This window comes from Elephas maximus, chromosome X (assembly GCF_024166365.1).
Source record: "Elephas maximus indicus isolate mEleMax1 chromosome X, mEleMax1 primary haplotype, whole genome shotgun sequence".
NCBI classification, from domain to species: Eukaryota; Metazoa; Chordata; class Mammalia; order Proboscidea; family Elephantidae; genus Elephas; species Elephas maximus.
The window spans coordinates 52,080,957-52,095,137 of NC_064846.1; the positions used below are offsets into that span (position 1 = coordinate 52,080,957).

The 14,181-nt window shown below is 36.5% G+C and overlaps 1 protein-coding gene across 3 annotated transcripts in view; it reads right to left on the bottom strand.

The window, feature by feature from the left end:
* Positions 1-1,746: 1,746 nt before the first annotated feature.
* The window catches only part of NRK (Nik related kinase), a 159,730-nt gene continuing 147,295 nt past the window's right edge, over positions 1,747-14,181 (bottom strand). For all 3 annotated transcript variants that reach the window (XM_049872092.1, XM_049872091.1, XM_049872093.1), the window contains 3 exons: positions 10,942-11,077; positions 6,997-7,136; positions 1,747-5,296 (listed from right to left, as the gene is read on the bottom strand). In XM_049872092.1, the coding sequence (XP_049728049.1) occupies positions 5,201-5,296; positions 6,997-7,136; positions 10,942-11,077 (372 nt within the window). In that variant the 3' untranslated portion in view covers positions 1,747-5,200. The remainder of the gene's footprint in view (positions 5,297-6,996; positions 7,137-10,941; positions 11,078-14,181) is intronic.

Here is a 14,181-nt window from a genome sequence, read left to right on the forward strand (position 1 = left end):
TTTTGGTTAGCAGCCAAGCTCTTAAGCGACTGTGTCACCAGGGCTCTGGAAATTACCCCAAGGAGGGCATTAGCCTTTGGTTACCAGAACTCTGATGGTGCTTTAATGAATCAGTAAATGGGTTTGTGAATTTTAAACCTTTGTAAATAAAATAGCACTTAGGACAATCCAGGCCAAAAAAAAAAAAAAGGTCCATTTTTCCCTCTTAACTCGTGTGTTTATTGAGCCTTTGTTGCACATGATGCACCAAACTAGGCACTTTGACATGTGGGATGGTAAATTTATAAAAAAGAGTTAATCCCAAACCCGATTTTGTATTTGTCTACAAACCAGGCTGTGGACCAGCTTCTGAAAATACAAATCCATTTTTTACTCCCTCTGGAACTCTTCTGGTTATTCCTTTTTCATGGTTGTAAACAATAAAATATACAATGTGACAACGCGTTCTGAAATCTGCTTGGGCTTTAATTCCTTAATTGCTTCATTTTCTTATAAAATGAGTGGCCACACTCACTGGCTTTAGTATCTTCAGGAATCAGAGTTTTCTTAAGTGAGGGGAAAGAGCTTATGAATAAAAAGTACTGTTGGAATGGAAATCACAGTGCTGTTAAAATATTGTCAAGAGACTTGCAACATTAGGGTCCTTAAACCCACTGCTCCCTTTGTGAGTGAGAAAGTTACTAATAGTGATTTCTACTCATGACCTACCCTGTCTCCATGCCTTGGTAAATTTTCCCTAGGATAATGCCCTCTCTCAGCCTTGGGGATTCACTGTGCAATTCCAATTTGTAATGGCACTTTTCCTTGGCCCACAACACAGTCTGTTAAAATAGTTGATGTCTGTGGACCCTATATATAGAGCTGAGTTCATCTGATTGTAATAAAACATTTTGAACTTAACCTCTAAAAGCCTGGACACACTTGATGTGTTTCGGTACCCCAGCTCTGGAATGCCTGGCCACAAATGACAAATTAGAACCACACCCAGCTGGCCCTAAAGGGAAGGCTTGATAAACATCTCTCCAGAATGACTGGAGACAATAGGACGTGCTTGGGACCCTGCCACTAATGCTTCACTGCTGAGACCTGCTGAAAGAAGTGCTGTTGCTTTTCTGGCCACAAAGGAAGGGCTTAGTTTTCCTGATAACGTGCAGGTTGCCATAATTACTCTACCTTCCGTTTTTCACCATCAGCCTGCCCTACATCCTTTCATGAATGGTAACCTAACCTAACCCAGTGCCATCCATTCCGACTCATAGTGACCCTACAGGACAGAGCAGAACTGCCCTATAGTTTCCAAGGAGTGCCTGGTGGCTTCGAACTGCCGACCCTTTGGTTAGCAGCCGTTAGCACTTAACCACTACACCACCAGGGTTTCCTCATGAATGCTAAGAAACTATAAATCTTTACTCCTCTCTCTGAAAGGGTTCCTTCTCTTTTTCTTCTCCACTGAACTCTCAGATACTGGGGTGGGTGGGAAGGAAGGCACCATTTAAATTTGTTTGGGTTTCATCCATACGTGTGAGACTGTACCCGTTTCTTATTCCACCACTGTAGCCAGAAAGTTCTCATCAGATTAACAGACCCCCTGAGTGGCCAGAACACCTAATGGTAGAAACAGGCAGAACCGCTAATACCTTCCCAGCGGTGCATTATTCCATTAAATAAATGAATTTTCAGACACTAGGCAAGTATATTTCAATAATGACATCAATCATTTGAATAATTTTTATTTTTACAGGATAAACACTGATTCATTGCAGATTTTCTGATAAAACAATTAGCAGTCTCAAAGATTGATTTGATATATTTTTAAGTTAGAACAGATTTAAATAGGCACATTTCTCAAAACTAATTGAAAAGAGTACTTAAAAGATCCCATTGAAGGCACGTGGCATTATTCCTAGTTTTATGCGTCCTGTTTCAATTAAATGAATCTTGGCAGAAAATAGTGATTAATTTATCTAGAAAGTGGCAGCACTGAAAATACTAAAATCTATGCGTGCTAATGCTTCGTGTGCATGTTTATGTGTGATTCTGGTGTGTTTATTTTCCAGTCTTAATAATGATTATCCCCCTCTTCCTTCTGCCTCCCCTGAGGAGCTTACCTTACCTCAACAGATGTAATCACTCAGAAATCTTCTTAGCACCCCTTTTCACCCATACTTTTCTAATTTGCAATAATGCCATTTATTTTGGAGAAGGGCTTTGGTGGCAAAATTAAATTGCACTAAAATAAGACTACATAGTGCTGTCCCTAATGCTGCTCATAACCAGGCAAACTTTTCATGCTTCAAATCACAGGACTAGGAAAACTGGCTTGCCGGGGTCCCCCACCCGTGCTTCTGTGATGGGCTGGGGCTTCCAGGTGCTATTGCTGCAAGGTGGGGTGTAGATATGATTTCCTCAAATACAAAGTGCACTGACTATGCACTGTCATTGTCCCTTCACTTTTGAGTTTTAGCTGGCAAAGGATCTAAAGGCTCCAGACGAACATTTCTGATTAAATCTATTACCTATGAACTACTTTAAATATTTCTAATCCTTTCTCTTTGGCCAGAATCCCTGGGTGGTGAAAGCAGTTAATGCAGTCGGCTGCTAACTGAAAGGTTAGAGGTTCAAGTCCACCCAGAGGTGCCTCAGAAGAGAGGTCTGGCAATCTACTTCCAAAAAATCAGTCACTGAAAATCCTATGGGCACAGTTCTACTCTGACACACGTGGTCTTGCCATGAGTTGAAATTAACATGGAGGCAACAGGTCTTCAGCTCTGTTTGGCCACCCAACCTTACAACCATCCTTCTTGATCTGTGCCCTGCTTCTTTTCTTCATTAACACCTTATCCTTTAAAGTTCAGTTATAAATCTGCAATCTCTCTTGCTTGGTTACTTCGGGACACCTTTGTAGATTCAGTTAACAATGTCCAATGTTTACTGGAATAACAGCCACAGAGCACAATGGGAGTTGATATACTAAAAGAGTTACCGCCCTTAACAGTATGATTTTAATATAAGACTTAATTTTGAACCTTAACTTTGAATAACTATTATGAAGAAAAAAAAATGAATTTGTAAAAGACTTGATTCTACACTACTTATATGAGAACAATTTCTGAAATTCAAACATAGCAAGCTCCATTTGCTCAGCGATGAGGTACTTGCACAAAGTTCCCCATGGCCTTTTTGGTGTACAAATTTATAATAGTGAAGATTATTTCTAAGGAAATAATTTGACGTAAAAGCTTGTTTGTTTTCTTTTTAAACTACTGTATTTAAAAAGTCATTCGAGTTGTAAACGCTCGTCAAGGGTAAGCCAGTTTTAGGGTCACATTATTGTGTCACAGTAACAGAAATGTGAATCACATTTATTTCTTTAATTCATGGATTCAGGTTCTCCTAAATTCTCAATATTGAGCTATGACACTCTTGATATAAGTTGTTAGGAAAATCCAAATCTTCACTTCTGGCACCCTGGGTGCCAGAAATTATGTACTGTCCTGAAATCACACATAGTCAGCTGCTTTGGATTTTGGTTAACCAGGTAGTTGGAAATGATTATTCCACTAGCACTGTCTTCCAATTTTAGAAGCAGAACTAGAGGAATTACACTGAGGTATACTTTGTGGTAGTTCTGCTGCTTCTCTCCGGCCCCAGAACTAACCATGGTATTGAGGATGAATATGCAGAAATTATGCTTTTCACCAGGTAGCAATTACTGCAGGTGACCAACGCCACCTAGCTATGGCGTCTATATTTGGGTGATGGACTAATATGATTTTCAATAATCAGTCTAATTTTGTGGACTTAGATAGTGATGAGATTATATTACTTTTTTTCACAAAACCTTAGAAGTTTTTTAACCTGTAACATTGTCTCTAAAAAAAAACATTGTCTCTACATATGGACTTATCACTGAAATGTTTTCGGATTAATTTTTGATTTCACAGAAATAAAATCACAGACAACTATCAGCAGGCAAAGTTTTTTGTTATTATGTTTTCTGGTTTTTGTTTAATAACTAGAAGGCAATTTTATATAGTTTAATATGGTGTTGGGAAAATATGTGTTGCTATCTGATGGTCACACTGTTGGCCAGATAAGAACCCAATCCATCTTTGTAGGAGGAGTTGACGCCTACTTTAAAGGATTTAAAAAAAAAAAAAAGCAAAAAACTCATTCTACAGTCCATGTATATAGGAGATCAGTCCTATTATTCTGGCTTGCAAGTGTTATTATTTGGTGGTTTGTAAAAACAGCTATTGCACATCTTTGGGGTTCTGAGACAAAACAAGTATCTGAGGTTTTCTTCTTTATCAGGAGAAAACTAGCTTAATATGGGGTGAAAAGCACCCAACTGGTCTCTATCTGTGGGTTTAACTGTCATGGAGGTCCTTCAAACAGTGAGGAAATGGGTGGCTCTTCTCCCTTTATTGGGCATCCCTGGATGGCACTACCAGTTTTAAGTGCTTGGCTGCTAACTGAAAGGTTAGAGGTTCAAGTCCACCCAGAGGTGTCTGGGAAGAAAGGCCTCGCAATCTACTTCTGAGAAATTGGCCACTGAAAACCCTATGGAGTATAGTTCTACTCTGACACATCTGGGGTTGCCAGGAGTTGGAATCGCCTCCATAGCAAATGTTTGCTTTTTTTTTTCCCTTGTTTTCACTGTAGCTTCTCTAGGTATGAACTAGTTAGACATTAGTCTGCTCTACAGCATAGTCCTTACTATTTTCATTTCATGATCCAACCTTTGATTCTTTATATGACTTTGGACAAATCACACATGGTTGGTTGCTGACTTTCTTTTCCTGAAAATTTTCAGTCAGGGCCAATTCTTCTGAAAACCACCTGGACTCTAACTCATAACAGGTTTCTTGACTGCATGTTGTAAAATCTGGATATAGATACTGTCCAAACTGTCCAAAGAGTAATGTTTGAATTCACAGTAACAAAAGTTACAAAGTTTGTGCAAAAGACATTGTACACCATTGGAGTACATAGAGCTTGCTATAGTTAATTTTATATAAAGCTGCATTGCTCATTAAAACTACTCTGTGCTACATTAAAAGTTAATTCTCTGATTGAATTTTCCCTAACAACAACAACAACAAAAAGCTGAATGCTCATTTAATCTCAGAAATTTAAAGATGCGAATTACATATTTGTGATGCTTGTAAATGCTGTCATAATAAATCACTGGAATCTTTTAAACACCGGAATTGCCTTGGAGCTCTTCAAGTTTTCCGAGGGTCATAAAGTAAACCCGGCTGTGGTGATTGCGCAGGGTAGAGGTAAAGAACAGCTGCAAAAAAAAAAAAAAAAAAAAGAGACACCATCAGTAGACATTTAATATATTTTAACCTTATATTTGATAGACAAAAGTTTTAAGTACTAGGATGCAACTATAATTTCAAGTCATCTTCATCTGCCAATAAAACTTTAAACCGTACTTTTTTCTTCTGAATAGAAATTAAAAAAAAGAGTAAGAATTTAAATTAGTATGGAGTCTAAATTATATATGAAAAAAATAAACTCATCATATTCTATATAGTTTTAGTTTGTATGGCTTTAAAAAAGTTAGTTTGTTGTGGGTGGCATTCATCTGCTGAAGTTCTTGATTAGTTTTAGTTTAAAATTCCCTTTTTCTTTTTTCTTTTCAATAGTCTGCTATTGTTGTCTTTTCTTTTTCTTCTAAGATAAGGAAACAGTTACATTATTTAGCTGCTGTCTGCCATTGCTGCTGGTGTTATGTGACTACTGAAATTTTCTACTTTGTGATTCACTATTCAGTGACATGGACCAACACCAATAGACTGATATGCGTTAAACACAGTGGCTCAGACAAGGACATGTTGGGTAAATGTGGTTTGTGCCATAAAGATAATCAGACTAGAACATGGACATAAATATCAAACAGGGGCCTCTTTGTCATGACTGGGGCTTTCAACATCTACAATGGTTATACTTAGGAGGGCTTGTGACATAATAATAATGATGATGATAATGATAAGATATACTATCTACTCTTGACTTAACACCTTTTATGTGCCAGGCACTCTGTGAGATGCTTACTATATACACATTACCATTAATTCTCACGATGATCTCCAAAGCAGTTATTAATATCCCCATTTTGGAGATGAAGAAACTAAGGCTGAGAAAGAGTAATCAAACTTTTCAGTTTCTCACACCTAGTTAGGTATCAGAGCTAGTACTGCATCCTGGGTCTGTCTGACCTCAAACACTGGCACTTTCCATGACATACATCCCTTTGCACTGTAAATCAGCACCTTTCCTTGATATGCTTTGCTTTACCCTAGTTGCTCTGATACTTGAATCCGCTGCAGTGTTGTTTAAATGTGAATGTTTTCTAATTCTAGCTTTGTGATTTTATTTCTCATAATGTGTAGGGACTGATTTTACGTAATGATCTTTTCAATATAAACCATCTGAAATGGCTGTCAAAACTGATTAAAGTTACCCAAGTAATTGCCAAATCTCAACTTCATTTTTCTTTGGTGCAAAATGGAGATAATAATGCCCACTCGCGATGATTAAATGAGATGCCTTTTCAAAGTACCTAGCACAAGGCCTATCACATAATTTTTTCCGCTTTCTTTTATTGGATTATTATCTAAAGGTCTAAAAGGCAGATTTGCTCAAGCATTCTATTTAAAATATCAGTTTAATATGAAAATGCAAAGGGTTATGGATCAAATACAATAATAGATTTCACATCAAACAAGGTAATGGCAAAACTTCGCTTAGGACATGACTAGAATTTTTACCTTAAAAAAAAATGGTTCCCTTTTGAAACCAAATTTTACCATTTACCAAATCAATATTTGGATGCAAAATTTTACATTGTTTTTATCAAAAGTATGTCAGTTTGAAAAATATAGCACAAATGCATTCATGACTGGAAGGAAAAGGATATAACTTTCTTTAGCTAATTTTTAATGTTTGCTTTATTTTTGTATAACTGGGAGATGTAAGCTATACCTTGTCCCCTCGGGTACACAGGAATCTCAGCTTCTTAATTGACCTGCGCTTCAGCTCATTTTCCAGAACCCTTGATTGCAAAGAACGCACTTCAATGGCCTTTTGGCCCCATCCTGTGGTTCGCTGTGTACACTCATAAGCTACGATAAAAATTAACAATTATAAAAGCACAAAATTTTTCCAGCAGTGAAAGAAAATTACAACCACGGTCAATGTTTGATTATTAAGAGGCTCACTCTTTTTTTTTTCCTCCTTCTACAGTCAGTGATTTGGCAATTTTGCTGCTCAGGAATGGTGTTCGAACCAGCTATCTTATGATACCATTGTGACCAATACTGAATTTCTAGATCTCCTGGCTTTACCAATATCCCAGAAAAAGTCAAGGGTTCCTTATGGACATTCAAATCTACCCAGTCATTCTTTGTTTTAGTCTCAGTAAAGTACAGCATTCCATATGGGTTCGTATTTGTACTCAAGTGGCACACATGGAAACCTGACTCTTAAAAATGAAAACTGTTAAGAAAAATGACTTGCCAAAAGAATGACGTTGGCAACTCTAATGCAATTCAATAAATTATGATTTATAAACAGAACTGAAGCTCGTTTGAATCTGTTAAGGCTTTCTTCTGCTCAGGATATTTTGATTTTAACTTTTTGGTCACGTTTATTTTACTTTGTGACAATAAAGATGATGATAATAATTACCTTAAAGCAGAAACCTCATTATGTAAATAGCCATACTTGCCAGCTGGTGTTGTAAGGTATTTTCGAGCATAGGGAAAAGCATAACTGTTAAGTGTCCAACTTTCAAGTTGATAATCTTTATATTTTTTAACAGGAAGAAAATTCCCATAAATAAATACAATTCTAGTATTTAAAATATCAAGGTTTTGATTAAAGTTGAAATAGTCTGGAAAACACCAAAACAAGGCACCCTCATTCCCATATCAACACATCAGAAATCAGTGAATTGACTGGACTTTCAATTTTCTTATATTATAGTTCAATGTTGATAAAATTACTATATATATATAGTATTACATATATGTATGGAAACACTGGTTGTGTGGTGGTGAAGTCCTATGGCTGCTAACCAAAAGGTCGGCAGTTCGAATCCACCAGGCGCCCCTTGGAAAATCTATAGGGCAGTTCTACTCTGTCCTATAGGGTCACTATGAGTCGGAATCGACTCGACGGCAATGGGTTTGGTTTGGTTTTGGTATATATATAAAACCAAGTCCATTGCTGTCCAGTTAATTCTGACTCATAGCGACCCTACAGAGAAGAACTGCCCCATAGGGTTTCCGAGGAGCGGCTGGTGGATTTGAACTGCTGACCTTTTGGTTAGCAACCATAGCACTTAAGCTCTTCACCCCCTGGGCTTGGAAATTATATATATATACACACACACATACACACACACACACACACACATACCTACATATATGTATCAGAATCAACTCGACAGCAATGGTTTTTTTGGGTATATATATGTATATATATATTTCCTTAGCCTTTCTCAAATGTTCTAGAATGCCTTTGTTTAAACAAAAATTTATCTGGTGTGTGCTTGCATGCATTAAATATGGATAAAAGGACTCATGAAGATATTATTAAACTTGTATAAAAGTGGCTCTTTATAGGCATAGTATGAGCCATTTCGAATCCTTCAACTAAAACTTATGAAGCATTTATTATCTCCTCCTTCCTTTTACATTAAAATTCAAAATATGATGCATATGAAAATGATAGCAAAATTGTGATCAAATTACAATCTTTTTGATTCAGAAAAATTGCTCTCCTGGAAGACGACTTTATACGTTCAGTTTCAGATTAGACTTACAATCAGCGCAGACATAAGGGAAGCAAGGGAAATCACAGTGGCCTGGGTGACGGGAACAAGTTAATAGATTTAGTCTATCTGGACTTGAATTTATTCACCTATGTGACTACTTCATTAAAAAGTGGTATTTTTGTCAACAACCTCACAGGGCAAAGATTTCTACACTTAATGCATAGGCCACCTGCTGAATCCAAGTACACAATTGATATGGCATCCCCAAATTTCCACCTTAGTCTTAAAATCAAAGCCTGCTGCAGAATTTGACACATAAATTCACCACTTAAACCTAGCTACTGAGTAGCTATATGGGACAGCTTGCTTTCTGAGGCTGGACACTTAGTAGTACTTGCTGTGACTGCTCTGCCTCTAAACATTTGTTTGGAAATTCAAAGCAATGATCCTATTACTAAAAATACTTATTATTGCTTGAGGAAGTGTAAACTTTCAGACTGAGGACATCTGGATCTGGGCTAGTTTTAAACTGCTAAGAAGGTTTTTTTTAGACAGAAAATTAGAGTAATTGATGTATTTGAAGTTACTATTATACTGGAATCTTTACTACAGTCTCAAAAATTTTTAATAGGCCAACCAAAACATCGTGCTCTTATAGTATTATAATTTATTTTACATATAGATAGATGTCTTTCAAATTCTATCAAATTAAAATAGCCTTTTCTTTTAGGTCAGAAGGTGTCCTAATGACAAGAGCTGTGCCTGATGACTTTTCAAGATCTCTTTGATTTCTATGATTGTCTAGTGGCATAAATACAGGGGTCTGTTCAACCTCTCATTTGAGTTGAATTTCCTTATTCCCATTTCTGATTAACACGCTGATCACAAAATTACCACTCTAAAGATTAGAAAAATATTCTTTATTTTTAGTTCCTTTTGCCCCAGATCTGTCAATTATGTTGTAAGCGTATACCTACTGTCGCTTAGAACAGTTATAAGCCCTCTGTGAATTCTTACCTGTTTGGAGATAACAGAAAAGGTTTTCAGGACAATCCTTAACACTATTGTATGCAAAAAAAAAAAAAGGGATTCTGCAGATGCAGTGCAAAGTGCCGTTATCCCATAATGAAAAATGACCATTAAAAGGTGGTTCTTTCAAATTGGTCCTTAAAGCCACATGAGAAACACATGTAGCAATTTCACAGAGATTTCAAAAGGTTCTGGGTTCTTTATTGACAGACTACTTTTTCTTCTTTCTCTTCTTCCTTCTCCTCCTTTCTCTCTTTCCTTCTCTCTCACCCCTTTATTTATTCCATTAAATTCCTCCTTATTTCATGAGTATTTATTCTCTATCAAATCTTTCTGCCTTCTCTAATATTTCTAACTTTCGTATGTATTCTATTCTCTATCTACAATCACCCCTACATTTACCAAGCCTCAGAGACATACACAAGAATTATTCTGATTTCCTAGTTCAGCAGCCCTGAATGGTTAGGAAGGAAAAAAAAAAAAAAAGAAGTCCTTGTCTGATGAAGATGAAAAGGCAGTTTACTTTGCCATCCAGGTGGTATCTAATAGGCATTCCAGTCAGTCATTAACTATCTTTTTTCTAAATGAGGAATGATGAAATTTTTGTGACAACCAATAGGTCACTTATTCAGTTTATATCTGATTCTTCACAGAAGTATCAGTCATTAAACAGAACACTACAGACTGTGCGAAATAGAAACATTTTGCTCTTTTTCATGACCATTTGGCAGTTTCTTAAGTGTAAACCCCAAAAATCAATGTGATGGAAAGAAGCATTTTCAACATCTGTGTAACATCTGCAAGCAAAGAGAGTTAAAATAAAAGTATAGATTGTTGTGGAATAGCATTAGTTCCTGTTTCAATTATTTCAAATGAACAACAAAAGCAGCTTCTTAGTGGTATTCCTGTGAAGGCATTTAAGCATATCACACTCACACTCACACACACACACACACACACAGAGTTTGTCTTCCTAAACGACCAGGTGTGCAGGATCCCAAATTAACCCTACGTACCTTGAGAAAATGTGATAATAAAAGCAACCTTTTATTAGGACATATTTTTTACTCTCGCAAAGCTGCTCTGGGATCATCTAAAAGAGTAGGAAATTTTATACACACCTACAGAGGATGGTATGTCTTTCCACACTTCAAGGATCTTCTTGAAAAGTTGTTCATTTGCTTCTATAGAGAGCGCTTCAGCATTGAAGGTGAGCATCATGCCAATTCCCAAGCAATCAGGTAGAATGACGATATTCTGTGGTATAATGATTTCCAGGGGCTGGAATTACGTTTCATAAAGATTTATACGTCCAACATTTTATCACTATTACTTTAATTGAAGCAACTTGACTGAGCAATAAAGACCAAAAAGAGGTTCAAAGTGCAGGGAAAGGAAGAGAAAGCCTCTATTTCCAAATGAAACTACATGCCATCCCAAACTTGAAAAGAGCCTTCCTTATGGCCTAAAGTAGTCACTGTGCAATATTCCTTTACATTTCTGAGAAATCCCTTCTTGAAACAAGTTCAGATATATCTCCAACACAGAGAAAGCTGCTGCAATTTCGCAAGATGTTACATATAATAAAAGAAGAAATGTTGCTTCTACAGAGTTGAATTTAAGATTCAATTCAGCACATCTATGAACACTTTAATAATAAATGTGTGAACCAATCACAATCACAGATTATCAGCCAATTCAAATCAGAAATAGAAAATTAACTTAAAAATAGCTTGAGCTGGAAATGTGTATAAAAGGGAGCTTTATAATATTCTTCACTGCTTGATACAGCAGTCACCTTTCCCTCCTCCTCACCAAACCTATGCTTTCTTATCTAACGTATATAGTCTTAAAATACATTCAATATGCAAAGGACTATGACTCACAAAAGCCAAGGAACTTACCCAATTCAGAGACTTAGTAGATGGCATGAGATACTATGAAATATCTAAGCACTCCTAATTTTTATGCTGCACAAAACAACACGTGACAAAATTTGCTTAAACTACAGAAACTGTCACATTAAACAGTATTTCCCCGATCCATGAGCAATTACACTACTCTATCATGTCTCGAATTTAGCAAATTACAGGAAGAAAGTCAGAAACTATACTTGCCAAACTGATCACACTTGGGCCAAGTGCTTGAGGCCATGTCTCAGCAACTACTATCCTTAAAACTAAAATGGGAATCCAGAGACGAAAAGCAATTTTAATGCGTTGCCTGGGCACTCGCATGAGCAACTGAATCAGAAAAGAGATAAAGAGAGAAAAAAGTGCCAGAAAGACGGCTGTCTTAAAAAAATAGAATAAGACAGGACTGGTGCAAACCCAGAAGGCTTCAGATATAAATTCTCTTACTTCTCAGATGATTCCTGAAGTAACCAATTAGTCTTTAGCACACATGGCTCCCTTTTGTGATCTAGCACTCTTGGGGAAAACACTATTTTTAGCATGTTCCATTTCAGAAGACACCCTTCCCTCTCTTGTATTAAGAGTCCTTTCTCTCTTGATGGGTCAAGACACTAGGGTATGTAGCTAAAAATAGTATTTTTGAATATACATAAGACATCTTAATTAGGTCAGAAAACAGTTTTAAAGAAACTCATCTTCTCTTATTCTAGTTTCTACAATAATTTACTAATGATTGCCTCACAAGGAAATAATTCTCCTTACTTAGTAGTCAAGTGGCATATAGGACTCAGCTTTTTGGAATGGCTTCTCAAACAAGTGTAAACTTGGACCACTACTGTAATGTTCAGCACTGCAGTCACTTTTAAATAAAGGCTATCTGACACAACATTAAAAAAAAAAAAGATGCAGAAAAAAATAAGATGCAGGAAGCTATGGAAGACACACCCATCCAAAGAGTAATATTTATCTCAAAAATAACATGACCTCATAGTTAGGTGACTTGCCTGGGCTTGGTTCAGTATTTTCTACATTTTCAGGGTGATTTCTATATAATCGTACATGATAACTAGGTGATCAGCTAATTAGATTATTAATATGACCAAAACCCTTTTTTTTAAATGTCCCCACCATGATCTGACAATTGCTCTCTGTAATTTCTCAGAGATGTATGAGAAATCCTGAAATCTGTTCAAAATACCACACAGCTACAGTTATTTAATACCAATGGCCATGAATATGGTACAGGACTAGGGAATATTTTGTTATGTTATACGTAAGGTCACCAAGAGCCAGAGCCGACTGGGTTGCAAATAACAACAACAATCCTGAACCCATTGCCTTTGAGTCGATTCTGACTCATAGTGGCCCTACAGGACAAAGTAGAGCTGCCCCATAGGGTTTCCAAGGCTATTATCTGTATGGAAGCAGACTGCCACATCTTTCTCCTGTGAAGTGGCTAGTGGGTTTGAACCACTGACCTTTCAGTTAGCTGCTGAGTGCATTAACTGCCGTGCCACTAGGGCTCCTTAGAAAAACACAGTGATTTAAAAATATTTAAGAGTTTTCTCCTGGAATTTTTATATAATACTAAACAGCTAAAAATTTTAGTTGTCTTTTTTTTTTTATATATAAAGTAGGGAATTAAGAAAGGGTGAAGCAGAGAAATGCTGGTCCAGTCTTTCTTTTTAAAAATAATTTTAAATAATACAAAAGTCATTGCTATCATCAAATTTGAGATACAGTGGAATTATATTTTATATGGTATGTGTGTGTCTGTACTATGCTATGTTGGTGCTTTTCGTATAAATGATATTCATTGTATTTTTATAGCTAGTCATTTTTTAGGTGTTGGGCCATATTTTCACTATTTATAATTATTTTAGAGGTTAAAAGTTGAGGTACATTGGCTTTTAAAATACTGAATCCTTTAATCAAAAATCCCAACTATAATTGATACTATAAGAGAACACTGTGATAGTCTGTTATACAAAACAGTTAAAGTAATATGATATGGATAAAGACGAGGAATATACATACGAATGGTTCAGATTTTTATACTCACGTATTTTTAAAGAATCTGTTGATGCATTATGGGGGTGCTCAAGGATTGAAGCAAGGATCGCAGATTCAAATACCTAAAAAGGGCTAGTTATGCTAAATCCATAAAGTGGATGGCTAGGGCATGTACAGCACGGACCCCGTGTAAAATGGGGCAAGCACAAATCAATTCCAGTTGATAATGGCCAGATAGAAATGTGGACCTGGTTTCTCAACAGAAGTACAGATTTTCAAATGTAAATTTCATTCGCTAAAAACCAACAAAACAGACAGTTCTAGACAAACAAAATCTATCTATTGTATAGACTCACCTGTCTGGACTAAGAAACCATCAGCAATTTTTGTTTCTCCATGAACTACCTGCTGGTATTCTATACTTACCTTTTTGGT